The sequence below is a fragment of the Rousettus aegyptiacus genome, unplaced genomic scaffold (assembly GCF_014176215.1).
Source record: "Rousettus aegyptiacus isolate mRouAeg1 unplaced genomic scaffold, mRouAeg1.p scaffold_m13_p_6, whole genome shotgun sequence".
NCBI lineage: Eukaryota > Metazoa > Chordata > Mammalia > Chiroptera > Pteropodidae > Rousettus > Rousettus aegyptiacus.
In genome coordinates this window covers 101,549,038-101,566,581 of record NW_023416309.1, presented here as the reverse complement: position 1 = coordinate 101,566,581, position 17,544 = coordinate 101,549,038, and the positions used below count along the sequence as shown (strand labels likewise).

The 17,544-nt window shown below is 35.9% G+C and overlaps 1 protein-coding gene across 9 annotated transcripts in view; it reads left to right on the top strand.

Moving 5' to 3' along the window:
• LOC107508169 (leucine-rich repeat-containing protein 37A3) overlaps positions 1–17,544 on the top strand; it is a 49,075-nt gene that overhangs the window by 8,982 nt on the left and 22,549 nt on the right. For 3 of the 9 annotated variants that reach the window (XM_036222664.1, XM_016139816.2, XM_016139815.2), the window contains exon 3: positions 10,238–10,318. The exons of 2 other annotated variants lie outside the window; for them this stretch is intronic. In XM_036222664.1, coding sequence (XP_036078557.1) covers positions 10,238–10,318 — 81 coding nt within the window. Of the gene's footprint in view, positions 1–5,882; positions 5,955–7,224; positions 7,297–10,237; positions 10,319–17,544 lie in introns of all 9 variants that reach the window. 4 more of the 9 variants (XM_036222661.1, XM_016139814.2, XM_036222663.1 and 1 more) reach the window with 2 other exon arrangements.

Here is a 17,544-nt window from a genome sequence, read left to right as displayed (position 1 = left end):
ACGCCAGTCAGGAGGCCGTGACAGCACTCCTTTCCCCACGCCCTGTCATCACTGGACATTCTCCATTTTTTGGCTGATCTCATGGGTGAATAAAAGAGGTGCCATCGAAATTTGAATTTTTCTGATTGCTTGTGAATTTAAATATCTTTGTATGTTTATTGAACATTTATATTTCTTCTCTGAATTTGCCCTATCCTTTGCGCATTTTTCTGTTGTTTATCTTTTTATATTCATTTGTAGAAAAAAGTCAGTTTAGGCATATAGTGATTTGAGGGAAAAAATTTAAAGTAGTTAACTGGCACTTTTCATGACATATCATTATGAAAAGTTTATATGTCATATCATTAGTTCAACTTCAGTAGACAAGTCATTAATGACCTCTGAATTAATAATAAAGACAATAGTCATAGTAATCTAAAAGTAGGGATTATGACCATTCTAAAATAGGTCTCCCCCTTAATCTGATATCTTATTGGTAATGGAAAAAAATGCTAGGACCAGGCAATTTTTTTTAATTTATGAATTTTTTAAAAACTATATATAATTTATATTTTCCATGATGTTATCTGCTTGGAGACTTTATTTCCCAAACTTGTAAGAAAAATGAAGTCATTTGGCACAAAAATAAATAACAATAGTTTCCTGTTGTTAGGCATAGAGGTGGTGGGACAAGGGTAGGAGAAAAAACTTTGGATTGTATTCTACTTACCTTTGGAATTTAGAGCTGTGTAATATATAGTACATATTTTTTAATTGAAATATAAACAATAATCTTTTAAAAGCATGTGTTTGGGAATTTATACACAGTAGCATGAGTCTGGTAAGGTTTGAAGATTTATTTCTAAGTCAGCTTGAGATTTATACCTTGTAAGGCAGAAGTCCCTGACTTGGAGTCAGTGGTCCCCCCTGGGCAGGACTTCTTGACCTTTTTTTTCCCATGTGTCTCTTTGGTGATCTGTGAAGCCTCTATTCTTGGGATTATGTTTTTAAATGTATAATAAGTTAGAATGTATAAGAAATCAAAGGAAACATATTGAAATACAGTTTTCAAAATATTTTTAAAAGATTATTGATATAGTAATAAATCTGTTTCTCTTAACATATTAAGTAACAAGATATAATGGTAAGCCTAATAACTATTATAACTTCAAGTAATGATGAGAATAAATATCTTGACATATCTGCAATAAATATGTGGTATGAAAATATCTGTGATTTCTACTGGTAACCAAATTCACTACTATACTGCTAATCTATTAAGGTTTGTTGCCTCCATTTATAACAGAAGAAAATGCTAATTTTGGTTAGAAGTTTGTGAAAATAGAGATGTAATTTTATTTCCCATCTAAGTTTGGCCACCTGAATTCAATCCTATTCACAGACCTCTGCCCTAAAGAGATAATCCACAAATAGAAATTTCATGCACACTTTTGCATGTATTCAAGAAAATGCAGTTTTCTAGGGAAAGGGTCCATAGCTTTTACCAAATTCTCAAAGGGCTCTTGTCTCAAAGGATTAAGAGTCACAATGTGGGGAAGAAGAAAGACATTTATTTTCCTGTAAAGCTCTACTTATTCTCAAGTGATAATAAATGAGTGATTTGTTTTAAATAAAAATAGAATATGTGAAAATTGATACTTGTCACTTTCTGAATTCATTGAACAAATAGTTATGGAGCATCTGCTTGGTGCCAGGAACTGTTTTACATGCAGGGTTACAGGCGCAAGAGCAAAACAGACAAAATGTCCCAGTTCTCCAGGAGTTTACAAGTATATAATATAAAAGTAAATAGATAAATATAATAAATAGCTAGCTATAATTTCAAGGATTGATAAGTGTTGTGGAGAGACAAAGCAGGGGAAAGAAAGCGAATCAATTCTAGAATGGCCTATTGTTTGCATTATGTATATAGTTAAGTCCTTCCCCTAAAAGCGCTCTCAGTTTTTTAAAAGTTGCAGAGGTAGGGAGAAGGATAATTTTCAGTAATATAGAATCAAGAATGAATATTATGAACTTCAGAAGATTGCATTAGTGAAAGGAGGTCTGGTCAGAAGTTAAATGTGGATGTTTCTTAAATGTTCATGCCTGCCTGGTTTTGATATTTTTATGGTGTGAGAAAATTTTAGTATCTGGCTTTAACTCTGATTCCCTATACTTTCAAAATTTTTGCCTCAGTCAAAAATGAATATTTAGAGTTCTACAGATCATTGTATTTTATACCAATTAGTTGCTTATTTGAAGCTCCTTTTTTGGGTAATTTTTTGGTTACTGATTCATTTTTAGTCTAAACTTTCCTTCCAGGTTGAATTTATTATTGTTATTTAACATTGTTTTTACAATTCTGTCATCCAAATGACTTCACAAAAAGAAACCCTGCTAATTTAAAATACACACATGCTCATTAGTTACTCCCTGACTTAATCATGATATTCCAACTCTGACCAAACAGCCCGATGCGGGCATTGGCTAATCAAAGAAGGCATTGTCATAAACAGCTGAGCATTATCCCCCATCTCTTCTCTGTCCTTATTGTCTTTGTCAGCCTTATATTTTTTAAAACTGTAATTGGTATATACAACTTTTATTTTTGTCTTGAATTTTTTCATATGTCATTATTTCATATGACCTTGCTGCATATCATCTACATATTATGCATGTACAGTTTTGTTAGATATGAGGAAGTAGAGTTTTTTCCAACTTTTTGTAGTTATGAAAAGGATTATTATAAGCATCATTGGATATATTGATTTATTTTTTCTTTTTGGATCATTTCCATGGAAATATGAAACCATTACCTAATAGAAATGAGAAAACAATCAACCATAGCATCACTATTGACCATTCTGCCTTCACACATATTCTGACCATCACTGCTGATCTTTTAACATGGTGAATTTCAAATAGAGGTCAGAGTCTCTGAAGCATTCTCAAGATTCCAAGAATCCTTTGTAGGAATTAAAGTTTTGTGTTTTTATTTAAATGATCTTTTTAAAATATGTGTAACTATGTTCTATATAATAGGAATCACTTTATAACTGAGAACTCTCCTTGATTTCAGTTGCAGAGTTTCCAGGCAATAATATTTTGTCAAAAGCTATGAGTAAAGAATTAAGCTATGAGATGGAATTAATATAAATATGTGGCCAACAGAGACTGTGAGGGAAAGCAGAATGCTTTAAATGCAGAACTTGATGGAAATAGTTCCACAAGGCAACATAGCGTGTTCTCAGATCCCCAAGCCTCCTGAAGGATGTACAACTTAATATTACCTGCAAGGATGGGGATTCTCACAGCGAGAGACACTTACCTTTGACATCTTATAGAGTTTCTTCTGTACTGGCTCTCAACCACTCCCTCACTCCACTCTTGGAGACACTGGCTATGTGCCTTCCTGCTCATCAGGTATAAGAAATGGGTGCAAACTCCCCCCAACCCCACCCCTGACCCAAGTATGTTCCTAGTCTTTACTGCGAGACTAGGTAAAGCAAAGGCATTAACATTCTTTGGGCAGACCCAGGTGTCAGGCTATTCTGTGGATCATTCTTTCCCTTCCTTTTTCATAATGGAGAAGTCTTGGCTGGATCTCTCAGTTTTCTAATTTATTCTTCAACTGTCATTTCTGCTGTTCATATACTGAGGTGTGTTTTATTATTATTATTATTATTATTAATGATAACGCTTATTTGGATAATCTTGAATTGATTCTTTTCAGTGGATGTACCATCTGCTTACATCTATCTGAGGATATTAATTGTGCTATTCTGAAGTCCTCTTGCGCTTTCTCTGTTAACTCTATTCATTGACTATAAGCTCTTGTGTTTGTTTTTGTTTTCTGCCCTTAACGGAATTGGCTTTCTCACGTCGTTTGGTCATTCCCTAGTGCAGTTCATCTTTGTAACTGAGATCCTACTGCTTCTGTTTTTCAGCTCTAGGGGAAAAGCAAAATGATCTGCTATGGCTTGTTATTCCCAATGGGATCCCCTGAGAATAAGGAAGAGGCGGAGGTGCCTTCTGGTGGCTGGCTAGTCAGGGAGTGCATACCCTGCCCACTTTCTAATACCAGTTGCTCCTATCTGAAGGAAGGCACCCTTTGCTGCCTGGCCTCAAGAAGGAAAGATTGAAGTGGGGTTGAAGTGCTGCTGGCTGCTCCCACTGCAGTGTGCCAGCTGTTCACCCCGTAGGTGGCTCCAGGGCATTTCTGGTAGGGGGAGCATTTGTGGAGCTGTTCCCATGTTTGTTGCTAAGGACATGATTTTTAAATTATATCTTTTCTATTATTCTTAGGGCTTTTGGTAGAGGTTGGAAAGGTAGAGACCTGGTATGTTTCAATCTGCCAACTTGAAATAGCATAACCTCTTAGGAAAGCAATTTTGTACCCCTATTATATCCTAGAGAAACTCAGGCAAATGTATATCGGTATACAAGAATGTTCAAAGCAGCCTTGTTTGTAATAACTAAAAGCTAGAAAAAATATTAGTATCCACCAATGGTAGAATGAGTAAAGTGTGGTATAGTCATACCGTGGAATATTATTCATTAGGAACAATACGAGTCACATAAGTAATCTTAAATTTTCTGGTAGCCACTTAAAAGTAAAAAGAAACAGTGAAATAAGTGTTAATATATTTTATTTAAACCTTATATCCAAAATGTTATTGTTTCAACATACAGTCATTATATACATTATTAAGATACCTACATTTTTTCATATTGTCTCCAAAATATCTAAAGTATTGTCATTTCTACATGCAATCAGTATAAGATTTGTTAATAAGAGCATTTGCATTCTTTTTTCCCTACTAAGTCTTTGAAATCTCAATTTGGTTGCTAAATTTTTATCAGAAATACTTGATCTGTTTTTAGATTTTATAAAATTTACAGTTGAAAAAGTATTATCACATACACATTATTGCTAACATAATTAAACATTTTCTAATTATTACATTGAGTATCAGTTTTTAAATTTAAATTTTAAGGTAATTAAGATTAATTAAGTCAAAAATTTAGCTCTTCAGTTGCACTAGTCTCTTTCAAGTATTCAGTAGCCACATGTAGCTGGACATGCAACTCTAGGCATTGAAATGAACCAAATTCAGCTCCATGCAGCAATCTAATGAATTTGTAAAATAATGTTTAATGAAAGAAGCAATATAGAAAATAACATATACAATATGATTCCATTTATGTAAATTTCAAGAAAAGACAGAAATAAATTATTGTTTATGGCTATCATATAACAGGTAAAGCTACATTTAAAAGCAAGGGAATTATTATTAAAATCAGGATAGCGGTTACCTCTCGGGTGTCAGAGAAAAGCTTGTGATTGGAAAGGGACTCAAAGCCCTGGCAGCTTCTGGGACAATGGCGGTGTTCTGACATGAGTGGTGTTATATGAGTGTCTGCCTAACAATTATTAAACTGCACATTTATGTTATATGTGTTATATGTACATTTTAGTTCTCAAAAACAATTTTTAATGGGGGAAAAAAATTGAATGACTCTACTTGCAGCTCTGATAGAGTTCTGTCTGGGTCTTCCTAATAAGTTTTAGGAAAAGAAAAGGGAGATGGCAGTTCTGCCAATGTTGGTACCAACCAGAATTGGGTTCTAACAGAGACTTTGTGATCTAGAGAGGAGGCATTAAATATACTATTTGGTGGGAAGTACGGGTAAGAAGTATGTGTGTGTGATGAAGAGAGAAAGACACAAGGACATGAGAGGAAAGGGTTGAATAAACACAGCATAGATCACCTTCCCTAAATTAAATAAAAATTTGGATATTTCAGTGGCACCATTGCCCAGCTTTCCCCCACATATAGTTCTGTGTAGTAAATAGTTGTTATTTTGCATTTCGATCCAGAAATAACCTTTTCGTTTTTCAGAATTCTCGGTGAAAATCATTTGAGTGAATTACATAAGGATTCATTTGAAGGCCTACTATCCCTCCAGTATTTGTAAGTTAGTTAATAATATTTATTTATGAGTTTTTAGTAATATTATCTATAAAATAAAGGATTCAAATTAGATAACCTCTATAGTTTCTTCCAGCAACAAAATTCTGCAATTCTGTAAGTCTATATAGGGCTTCAGCCTATCTCCAGCATTAAATATTTCCTATGCATCTTCAATTTTTTAATTGTATAGACAAGGAACAGATAGGAAAAATCCTTCAATCATGGAAGAGAAGTGGTAATGGGGTCTGAATAATTATTGACACTGATATGAACCTCGTTATATAAGTGTTCATATACCATCTGCTTAGATTTAGTTTATGGCCCATGGATCAAATCCAGTCTGTGGTCCGTTTTTATACAGCCACTAAGTTAGGAATGACTTTTACATTTTTAAAGGTTTGTAAAAGAGAAAAGAAAAGAAAGAAACAAAGAACAATATGTGACAATGACTGTGTGAGGCCTGCAAAGCCTAAAATATTTACTGTCCAGCCTTTATAGAAAAGGTTTTAAAAAGTCGATTTAGCAAAATGAAAGGACTTCAAGTTAACCTCAAATTGTCAACTACAGGGCAAGAAAATATAGAACGCTTACATTAATATGAATGTTATTTACCCAGAATTTTTTGATAATATAATTTGAATTCAATTAACATTTAAATATTAAATGTTTAAGCAGATGAATTATGTAAACAATGTTATTAAAAACATATTAAGTTACCAACAGAACAGACTGGTGTTAAGGATTTCAATGCAGAAATTCTTATACCAACATTAAAAACAGATGTTTAAAATAATGGTTAAGTGGTATAGTTAGAAATGTTTATACCAAATAAGCATATCAGAAATGTCCCAGCTTCACAAATTACAAAATAAAAATCTCTCCAGCCTCATTGTCAAGTAGGAAATGCTTGCATAGTAGCCCTATTTATTTATCAATAATTATATACATAAAAAATTTGATCTTATAATCTAGAATTTGACAAGACCATAGAAGGTCACCTGATCAGTTCTGCTCTCAGGAAAGATTACCTTCAAAATCTATCATAATTATATAGTTGTATATTTTATTTATGAAAATCATGAAGGTGAAACTCTTGAGAGAGGTAAAAGGAGGTTTAGGGGCTATGGAAGGTTTAAATAACAATTCCTAAGGTTTAGAGTTTAGACAAAAGCTACTTATTCAATAATATCATTCTAACCTCTACTAGTTATTCCTACTAATTAGATATCTAATAATTAATTGAGGTAATATTTTTCTTTTACTTTTCTAGAGATTTATCCTGCAATAAAATACAATCTATTGAAAGACGTACATTTGAACCACTACCTTTTTTGCAGTTTATGTAAGTTATAAATATAACTTCATTATGTTTGGAGTTTTTATAAAAGTTAATTATAAACCTCTTTGTTATTCATTTTGAAATATTTAAATTTTATTAGTAGAAAGCTACTAAAATTATGTAACAAATCCTTTATGTCTCTAGCAAAGAGTAGGGTGAGAATTATCTCACAGATCAGAATGAATCATTCTACAGCAGTGAGTGGTTCTCAATAAGGGTGGTTTTGCACCCAGGTGACATTTGGCAAAATCTGAAAACCTTTTTGGTTGTCAGAACTATAGATATTCTACTGGCGCCTAGAGGGCAAAGGCTGTAGTTGCTGTTCAACATCCTGCAATGCACAGGACAATCCTCCATAACAAAGAATTATCCAGCCTATAATATCAATAGTGCTCAAGTTGTGTAAACCTGTTCTAGAGAAATAAAGATCACTTAATACAAGTGTTTATTGAGCACTTAACTGTTTTTTTAAATTTGTTTATTTTGATTAGTTTCAAGTATACGGTACATTGGTTAGACATCTATACAGTTCATAAAACGATCCCACCAATTGCTCCCTCCCTCCCCTGACCCTCCACCTAGCCAGCATATTAATGCTAACTGCATTCCCTATGCTGTGCTCCCCATCCCCGTGACCATCCATCAGCTACTAATTTGTACTTCTTTAACCCTTCACCCCATTCTCATAGCCCCCAAACCCCCCTCCCCTTTGTCCAACACCAAATTATCCACTATAGTTGTGAGTCTGTTTTTGATTAGTTTGTTCTTTTTATTCCTTAGATTCTACATATAAGTGACATCATATAGTGTTTATCTTTCTCTGTCTGACTTAAATACTTTCTAGGTCCATCAAAGCAGTATCTTTTTCCATCTCTTCCTTTTCATATGTAAGGGTCTTGGTTTCTTATCCTTTTAGCCACTCTATCTTTTGGTTGGAGCACTTAATTCTTTTCTATTTAAAGTATTTATTAATAGGAATGTAGTCGTTACCATTCTTTATTCCTGTTTTTGATACATGTTTTTTCTTCTTAAAGAAGTCCCTCTAACATATCCTGTAATACTGGCTTGGTGATAAATTCTTTTAGCTTATTTTTGTCTGGGAAGCTCTTTATCTGTCCTTCAACTCTAAATGATAGCTTTGCTGGATAAATTATTCTTGGTTGTAGATCCTGAGTCTTAGTCCTGTCAAATATTTTTTCCAAGGCCTTCTGTCCTGCATAGTTTCTTTTGAGAAATCAGCTGCCAGTCTTATGGGTGTTCCCTTATAAGTAATTATTTGTTTTTCTCTGCTTCTTTTAATATTCTTTCTTTGTATTTAATCTTTGGCATTTTACTTATGATGTATCCTGTTGTGGGCCTCTTTGGATCCCTGATTTCAGGAATTCTCTGAGCTTCCTGGGGTTTTATGTCCATTTCCATCATTATTTCTTGATTTTCTCCAATTACACAGATCAGACAGATATTTGGACCCTTGATAGTGTCCCATATCCTCCTTAAATTATTTTTATAGTCTTGGCATCTTTTTTCTTGCCATTCTGATTGTCTTTGGCTTTCCCGTCATTTAGATAATACATTTGATTCTTTTCTTTATATACTTTGTTTATTCCTTTGTTTATTCCATTTAATATGCTTCCCATCTCAGATAATGTGTTCTTCATTTCAGACTGGTTCCCTTTTATAATTTCCATTTCCATTTTTATGTTTTTTATTTCTTTGTTGGAGTTCTCTACACTTCCCAAAAGATCATTGAGCATCTTTATAACCAGTGTTTTGAACTCTGCATCTGTTAGATTACTTGACTCCATTATCTGGATCTCTGTTCTGTTCTTTTGTATGGTTTCTGCTTATTTTTCTTCCCATTTTGGCTGCCTTTCCATATCTGTTTCTATGTACTAAGCAAAGCTCCTAAGTCTCATGGTCTTATTAGTGTGAATTTGTGAAGTAGGTGTCTAGTGGCACAGTCCTGAGAGGGGTTCAGCTGTAGGCCAAATTTAGCCCAAGCCTCTGCCCCTCCGGGGCCACCTGTTAAGATGCAGCAAACAATCCACAAATGCTGTGCTTATAGTTGCCTCAGAAGGCCACACCAGAAACCGAGGCCAGCTGGCTCCAGTGTGAGTCTAGGCGCTGGTCAGGAAGGCACACTTGACTCGCTGAGGATATACCCTACCCAGATGTGGCTTGGGTGGAGCCATGAGGTGGGGTAGGCGGGGTTTTAGGGAATCCTCTGGATGAATTGACCTCTGTTGTCCAGTTTGATGTCGTCTCGGCTATAGCGGCTCTGTGTACCCACACTAGGAGTGGGGAGGGCTCAACAGGGAACAATGGATAATGCTGGCACCTCTGTACCGAGCGAGTCTCGCCTCAGTCCTCACTCCAACAACGTCTCCCTGTAAGTCCCTGGTGCCCCCTACACGCAGCCGAATAGGCACTGGTGCTCAGAGCAAGCAGATCTGTCACCATGGAAATCCGCTCGTGGATGTGGCCCCTTTAAAAGGCTTCAGCCGCTGCTGCAGACTGCATCTCACTCAGCCACTCAAGACCCGGCACCCTCGTGTCCTTGCCCCGTCCTACCTTCTGCCTTTGCAGGGTGATTTATTGAATTTCTCCCTAGTTGTATGGCTTGTTCATCTAAATCCCGGGCAGTTTTTCCTTGCTGCCTCTCCCTGTTTCTGTCACAACTTTGATTTGGTTGCCAGAGGGATGAACAGAGCCTCTATCATCTATGCCATTTTTTTGAGCACTTAACTGTTTTGTATCTAATATACCACATGTTTAAAAGTGAAAGTATAAATCATAAGCAAATATCTTCCACAGTGATATTTCTTTAGTGTATAAAGGGGGTATTGAGGTTGTTTCATCATATATAAATTAGAAGCACTACCAAAGGATAAATATTCTAAAAATACTTTTTTATCTTCTTCTTTTGCTGTGTCTTTTTTTGTAGAAATCTTGGGTGTAATTTACTCACAGAACTGAGCTTTGGAACATTTCAGGCCTGGCATGGAATGCAGTTTTTACACAAGTTGTAAGTGAAATAGAAAATGAATACATGTAAATGTGTGTGTGTGTGTGTGTGTGTGTGTGTGTGTGTGTGTGTAAAAACATCATACAGTGATTGGTTAGCTGGGTATAAGCCTAATAGGAACTCTGAAAAATATGTCTTAAGATCCATTCATTTTTTTTTCAAATGAGGAAACTAAGGTACAAATTGGTTAAGAGACTTGTCTAACCCATATGGCCTGCTCTGCTTCCCCCAGTACTGATCTTTGGCATGGGCAATAAAAGGGACCAAGCAAATAACAGTCAAAGTAGCATTGTCGTGGGAATCCCAGTGGTGCTGCTCCAATATGTGAATGGTCCTTGAAATTCCACTTTTGAATTTAACTTCGATTCCTGCTTGTGTGCAGTGTTCCTAACTGCTTAAATGTGTGCCACAGAGAGCTGTAAGAACTCAGTTTAGCACAGAGCTCTCCAGGGAGCAAAAGGTGTGGGTGGTTCCTCAGCCTTGAGTCTCTTTTAAGTGGTAAAGCAGAAAGAATTCCTGAAAACCTGCCACAGGGCACCTCTCTCCCCAGTCACCCAGAACATTATTTTTCAAAAAGTATATGCCTCTGAAGTGAGTTGTCTGTGGGCAATGAGTACCTTAGAGTTATGGAAAAAGGTGTTTATGTTAAACGATAGTATGAAAAAAATATTCATAAAGAAATACATTGCTGTCGCCTAATTCCAACTTCTTTCCTGACTCCTACTCAATAAGAAGTGTGGGTTTTATTCCCTTTCTGCTCAAAAATTCTGTAATTTCTCGGTGACTCAAGCAATTAATAGTTGGGTATGTTCAATGGTCTGAAAAGAATTTTAGACTCAAAGTGAAGATCATCCTCTAAATCTGTCTTTGGAAGACTGCCTTACCTGTCTTGTGGTTCAGAAATCCAACTTCACACATTTCATTTTAGATGAAGGTGTTTAAGGGTGTTTAGATTAACACTTCCTGCAGATGCCCATCTGTAGCAGCTTCCCCTCTTCCCTCATTAATTAGCTAACTTGGGGAAAGAACACTGAGGGCCAGTTTTCCTTTGGCCAGCGCACTAGAAAGCAAGCTCAGTAGGTCCCTCCACCAAGAGGTTTTAGTAGTGTCAAAACAATGCCTTGAACTCACAACCTTTATTAAGCATTTTATAACACTGAAAGTCCCTTATAAGAATCTGAGTTTCACTATAGTGATGAAGGCAACATGGGGCAGGATGGTGGGGTGGATCGTGGAATCACAGTTGAAAAATTAATGAATTCATTCGAAAATGTTCATTGAATGCCATGCCCACTGTGTGCCAGCACTGTACTAAGTGCTGGGCGTACAAAGAAGAATAGGACAAGGAGTTTGTCCCCAAGAAACTTTCATACTGGAAGGATGAAGATGGATGTTGGTGGGAAAACGTACAAGAGCAGAGTAACAAGATACAGCAGGGTAACATGATGAGGGGTGACAGTGGGGAACTGGTGGTAGATTAGAAAAGATTCATATGGAGGAGGTACCAACTTGTTTATCTTGAGTTTCTGAGTTCATCTTAAATGATAGGAAAAGGTAATGAAAGAATCAGAGCTAGATGGTATTAGAAATAAATTAATATTCACATCATGTGATTTAAATAGAACCGTACTCCTAAAAGTAATTCACAGTTACTTACAAAAGATTGTCACAATACAGTAAGTATGTATTGGTAGCTGAGCTCCTTCTTTGTTTTGGGCCAAATATTTTTAACAGACAAAGCTAATTTGCTTCAGGAAACATTTGCCATAGTGAAGTATAAACTTTATTGCATCTTTTTCCAAAGGCAAGTTGCCAAGGGAAGATGCCACCCTGGGAGTTAAGTCATTTTATCATCTATATGATATGTTGCTGGGGTGTTTATAAGTTAAAATGATGTTTTCCCCTGCATTAAGTTTGTAAGAAGTTTGAGGTGGATTTTTCAAGAATTGAATGAAGCTTAAGCTTCAGGGCTCTTCACTTACATAAGGCTATTTCAAGACCTTGGAAGGGAACCTAGCATTTTTCATATTCATAATTTTGCATGTTTTTATTAGGGTTTCCAAAAATAGATGAGGTTCAGGCTCCACAAAACCTTGATTCACCCCTGAGTTTCAGGTAATTATAATTCAGTAAGTTTCTTGAATGATGTCTCTATATTATTGACAAATACTGAGTGAACAAGTTGGCATTGTGGTAAAGAGTCTGTTTTGAGTCTGAAATCCACCTCAAAGACATGCCAAGAGCTTATTAATAAAGTACCACTTTTTGAATGGTTGTAATTATCATATATCTTTCAGATAAAATCAGGAATGAAATATTATTATGGAAAACCAGCAGTGGTTGATAATCCTAAATGTTAAGTATACTTTTTTTTCCTGACTTTAAGGTGCTTCTCCTTCATTCACCTACACAGGTCCAGACTGATGGCTTATTTTTAAAAATTCTTCTAGTCACTTCATTGATTCTAACAATACAAGCTCCATGATTTTAGAAACTGAAGGACTCTACAATGTAGAAAGGCTATACCTTATCTAGATAGAGCATATTCACATGCTGGCTTGTCTGTTGGTACATCCATATTGTGCAAGAGCACTAAGAGAAAAATAAGAGGGAAATCCAAGCCTCATCTCTAGTGAATTATTTACCCTACTGTTGAGAATATCACTGAGGTAGGTGTGGCCACACTGTGAAGGCATCTCTGCTTTGGTCACAGAGACACCCTAACACTCCCCTAGTCAACTAGCATTGATTTCTTTTAAATATCTGTGAACATACTAAAGTTTACACACTTCAGGGTATTGTCATCACTTTTTGGTATGTACTGGAATCCTGGCAGCTTCTTCTCAGATTCAGAAAGGCATAAACATGAAAGATAAAAATAACAACTGGGATCTGTCCTTTGGGGTGATTTTATTTGTAATAGTTCAAAAGTTTTGAGATTGCCACACCCACCAACTACTGTACTTTTCTTCTCCCAACTACATCTTAGTACTTCCCATCCGTATAATAAGATACCTTCTTTCTCTCAGAAGCATAGTATTTCTTTAATACCTACATTTATTAGGTACTTATCACGTTCCAGGCAGTATACTTAGTTCTTTTATTTATTATACAAGTAAGATAGCATGCCGAAATCTCTTAGAATAGTGCTTGGCTCATGTTAAATACTCAATACATATTACCTCACATCTCATTTTCATTTTCCCAACAACTCTTGTGATGTAGATATTATTATCCCCATTTGGGGGATAAAGAAATTAAAACTCAGAGACATTGAACAACTTGCCCAGGTTTACACTGTTAGTAAGTGGCAGAACCACTTATGAGCTTTGCAAGTAATTTTCTATGCAACTCTGCATTTCCTTGTAATAGCTGAATGATGACAATTCAGCTTTTGTGCTTTGTATTTTGAAGTTTGTTTCTAACTTGAGTAGGACCAATAAAGGAGAGAACTCCTTTTCCCTATGAGAAATCCATGCTTCCGGAGCTCATGGCCACACCACCTCTGGGCATCCCCAGGGTTTCTATTCACTGCCCAGTGCAGATATGACATCATTACTGCTGAGCACCTCCTCTGTGCTCAGCCTTATGCTAGGTGCTTTGCACATGCTCCTTCATTTAATCCCCAAACTGCCTTATGAGGTTCACGGTACTAAGACTCAGAGATGTTCATTACTCAGGTCACTTCACCACTTCACCAGGAAGTGACAGCTAATTCAAACTCAGGTCTGCCCCATTCTAGGGCTCTTGCTTCTTCCTTGTTCTTCATACCAGGGACTCTTCTTTAAGGCTTTTCTCAGAACTTTGATTAAAATATAGGCTCACCATTTCAGATTCTTTAGACTTTTCCCTGTGCAAAGGATTTACGTGATACAGCTAGAGCTCTTGTATTGAGGAGCTTCACATGGGAAGTCATGTTCTCATGGCTCATGGACCTATGTAGGTGAATAAAGGAAAGGGGTTACTCCATCCCCAAGTACTTCAAACGTATTGGAACAGGGTCTAGGTCACTCTGCTTGTCTCTTTGACTACCTTCCTCCAAGGAACTAGTTGTGTCGGCCTGCCTTGGGAGTCTAGCATAGATAGTTTTGCAGTTTGTCCTATTTTAAATTTATTTTTACTGCCTGTTTTGGACATTTTTTCCAGCTAAAGCTGTTAGGATTTCAGTACATTTAGGACAGTGATGACATGCTTCAGTCCTCAATTCTTCTCTGTCTCCTCAGTTAATAGAAAGGAAACGTAGCCCATCTGTCTGGACCTGTATAGAAGAATTTGGAGAAAAAAAAATAACAGGTAAGAAATGTTCCCTTATTTTCTGAGCTACCTATAATCTGTTTCATTGTTCTACAGCAAAAGGCTTATGCAAAAATATTTGAGTTTTCCTCTTCAAATAAGGTATATTTTAAAAAATCAGAGCCATACTTCTTAAACATGGACTCTGTTTTAAAGAGTCTTTAAGGCTAATAAAAACTGCTGCCACATTTTATTTCCATTAAGATAAACCCATGAGTATAAAAAAGGCAATGAACTATGTATGAGTCAGCACGTCTTTTATTTGTAAAATGAGGAACTTGAACTGAAATGTAAATTATCTCTAGTGCAATGTCCACTGTGAATCTAAAACCATTTGTATTGTGGTTTGTGGAAAAACAGTTGCTATAGAGTCCCCCCAGATTTGAGCTGTTGAATCAATTCTCACTCATTCTCTCCTTTGCCCAGGCACAACCTTAGTAAAGAAGACTGTACTGAAGACAGGAAGGGGAAATAGGATAATTTAGAGTGGCCCATATTTTGATTTCACTAGAGATAAACGCAAGCATATGAATCTCAGTTGAAGAAGGGCTGCCTAGTTAAGAGGAAATGCTGAGTTGATGTGTACAAGGCCATGGGCGAGCTATTACCAAAGAGTGTAGGATTGGAGAACTGAGATAATTTTGGAGGAAGGATGACGAACTTGACTAAATTGTTTCAGCTACATATTGCTTTATAGTTATTCTTAGTGTTTTGGGGAGAAAGTGGTTGGGGGAACGTGCAAAGGTGAAGGAGAGCCCACAGGTGATCTTACAGGTTTTAATGCCAAAAAATTTTATTTCAAAGCAAACAATACTCAAAGCCTCAAAGTTTGAGGAACTGTGCTTAATCAGACATGTGGCACTCACACTCTTTTTCTTCATAATATCATCTTACTGAATATTAACTAGTGTTACAAATCAAACAGGTTAATGGTACTAAAATAATCTAGATAAATGGGCTAAAATAGGAAGAATAGGAGAGTTACAAGTTAAGAACAAATTGCATGGCTCCCAGCCACACCACTGACTTCCTCCAACCTTGGTCATCGGGGAGTCTGAGTCTTCACTCCTCTCTTCTCCATCTACCAAAATGTTTGATCTTCTGGCAACTGGTACTCTACATATGACAACGCGGTTATTTTTTTTTAAAAATTGTGATACAATCCACACAACATAAAATGCATTATAAAGTCTATGATTCCTTGGCTTTTAGTGTATTCAGCAACCACCACTTTCTAATTCCAGGATGTTTCCATCACCCCTAAAAAGAAGTACTGTGCCTATTAGCTGTCAGCCTCCATCTCCGCCTCCTCTCAGGCCCTAGCAACTACTAATTTACTTTCTGTCCCTATGGATTTACTTATTCATTTAAATGGAACATGCAATCTGTGGCCTTTGCGTGTCCGGCTTCTTTCGCATAGCATGTTATTTTCAAGGTTCATCCATGTGGTAGCATGTATCAATACTTTGTTCCTTTTTAAGGCTGAATAATATGCCATTGTATAGATATACAATGTTTTGTTTTCCATTCATCAGTTAATGGACATTTGAGTGGTTTCCACTTTTGGCTATTTTGAATAATGCTACTATGAACATTCACGTACAAGTGTTTGTATAAACATATGTTTTTAATTCTCTTGGGCGCATACCTAGGAGTGGAATTGCTTTGTCATATAGTAACTCTGTTTAACTTTTTTGAGGAACTGCCAAATTGTTTTTCCACAGTGGCTATACCATTTTGCATTCCCATCAACAATGTATGAGGATCCCAATTTCCCCATATCCTTGCCAACATTTGTTATTGTCTGTCTGTTTGATTACAGCCATCTTAGTGAGTATAAAGTATTGTGGTGTTGATTTGTATTTCCCTAATGACTGAAGACATTGAGCATCTTTTCATGTGCTTATTGGTTATTTGTATATGTTCTTTGGAAAAATGCCTCTACAAATTCTTTGCCCATTTCAAAATTTGGTTATTTATCATTTTATTGAGTTGTAAGAGTTCTGGATATAGGCCTTAATTGAATACATGATATGCAAATATTTTCTCCCATTCTATGAGTTGTCTTTTCACTTTCTTGATAATGTCCTTTGGAGCATGAAAGTTTTTATTTTTGTAATGGGGATGAATTTTCAGATGTTCTTACTTCCCCACTGTAAAGTCCAATTTATCTACTTTTCTTTTGATGGTTTGTGCTTTTAGTATCATATCTAAGAAACTGTTGCCTAATACAAGGTCATAAAAGTTTACCCCTTGTTTTCTTCTAAGGGTTTTATAGTTTTAGCTTTTATCTTACATTTAGGTAATTAATTTTTAGTTAATTTTTATATGTGGTATGAATTGGAGGAGGCCACCTTCATTATTTTGCATGTGGATATACAATTGTCTCAGCAGCATTGAAAATACTATTCATTCCACATGAAATTGTTTTGGCACCCTTGTTGAGAATCAATAGACAGTGTATTTGAGAGTTTCTTTCTGGACTGTCAATACCGTTCCATCCATTTATGTATCTGTCCCTCTGCCAGCACCATACTCTCATTGTTACAGCTTTAATTTGGATTTTGAAACCAGGATGTGTGAGTACCCCAACATTGTTCATCTTGATCAAGGTTGTTTTGGCTATTCTGGGTCCCTTGAATTGCCATATGATTTTAGAATTAGCTTGTCAGTTTCTGGAAATAAGTCAATTAGAATTTTGATAGGGATTGCACTGAAATCATAGGTCAATTTGGGGAGTAAGACCATTTTAACAGTATTATCTTCTGATCCATGAACACAACATGTCTTTCTATTTATTTAGAACTTCTATAATTTCTTTCAACGATGTTTTATAGTTTTCAGTGTATATGAGCTATGTACTTTGGTTACATTTTCTCCTAAGAATTTCTTTTTTCTTTGCTTTTCTTTCTTTCTTTCTTTCTTTTTTTTTG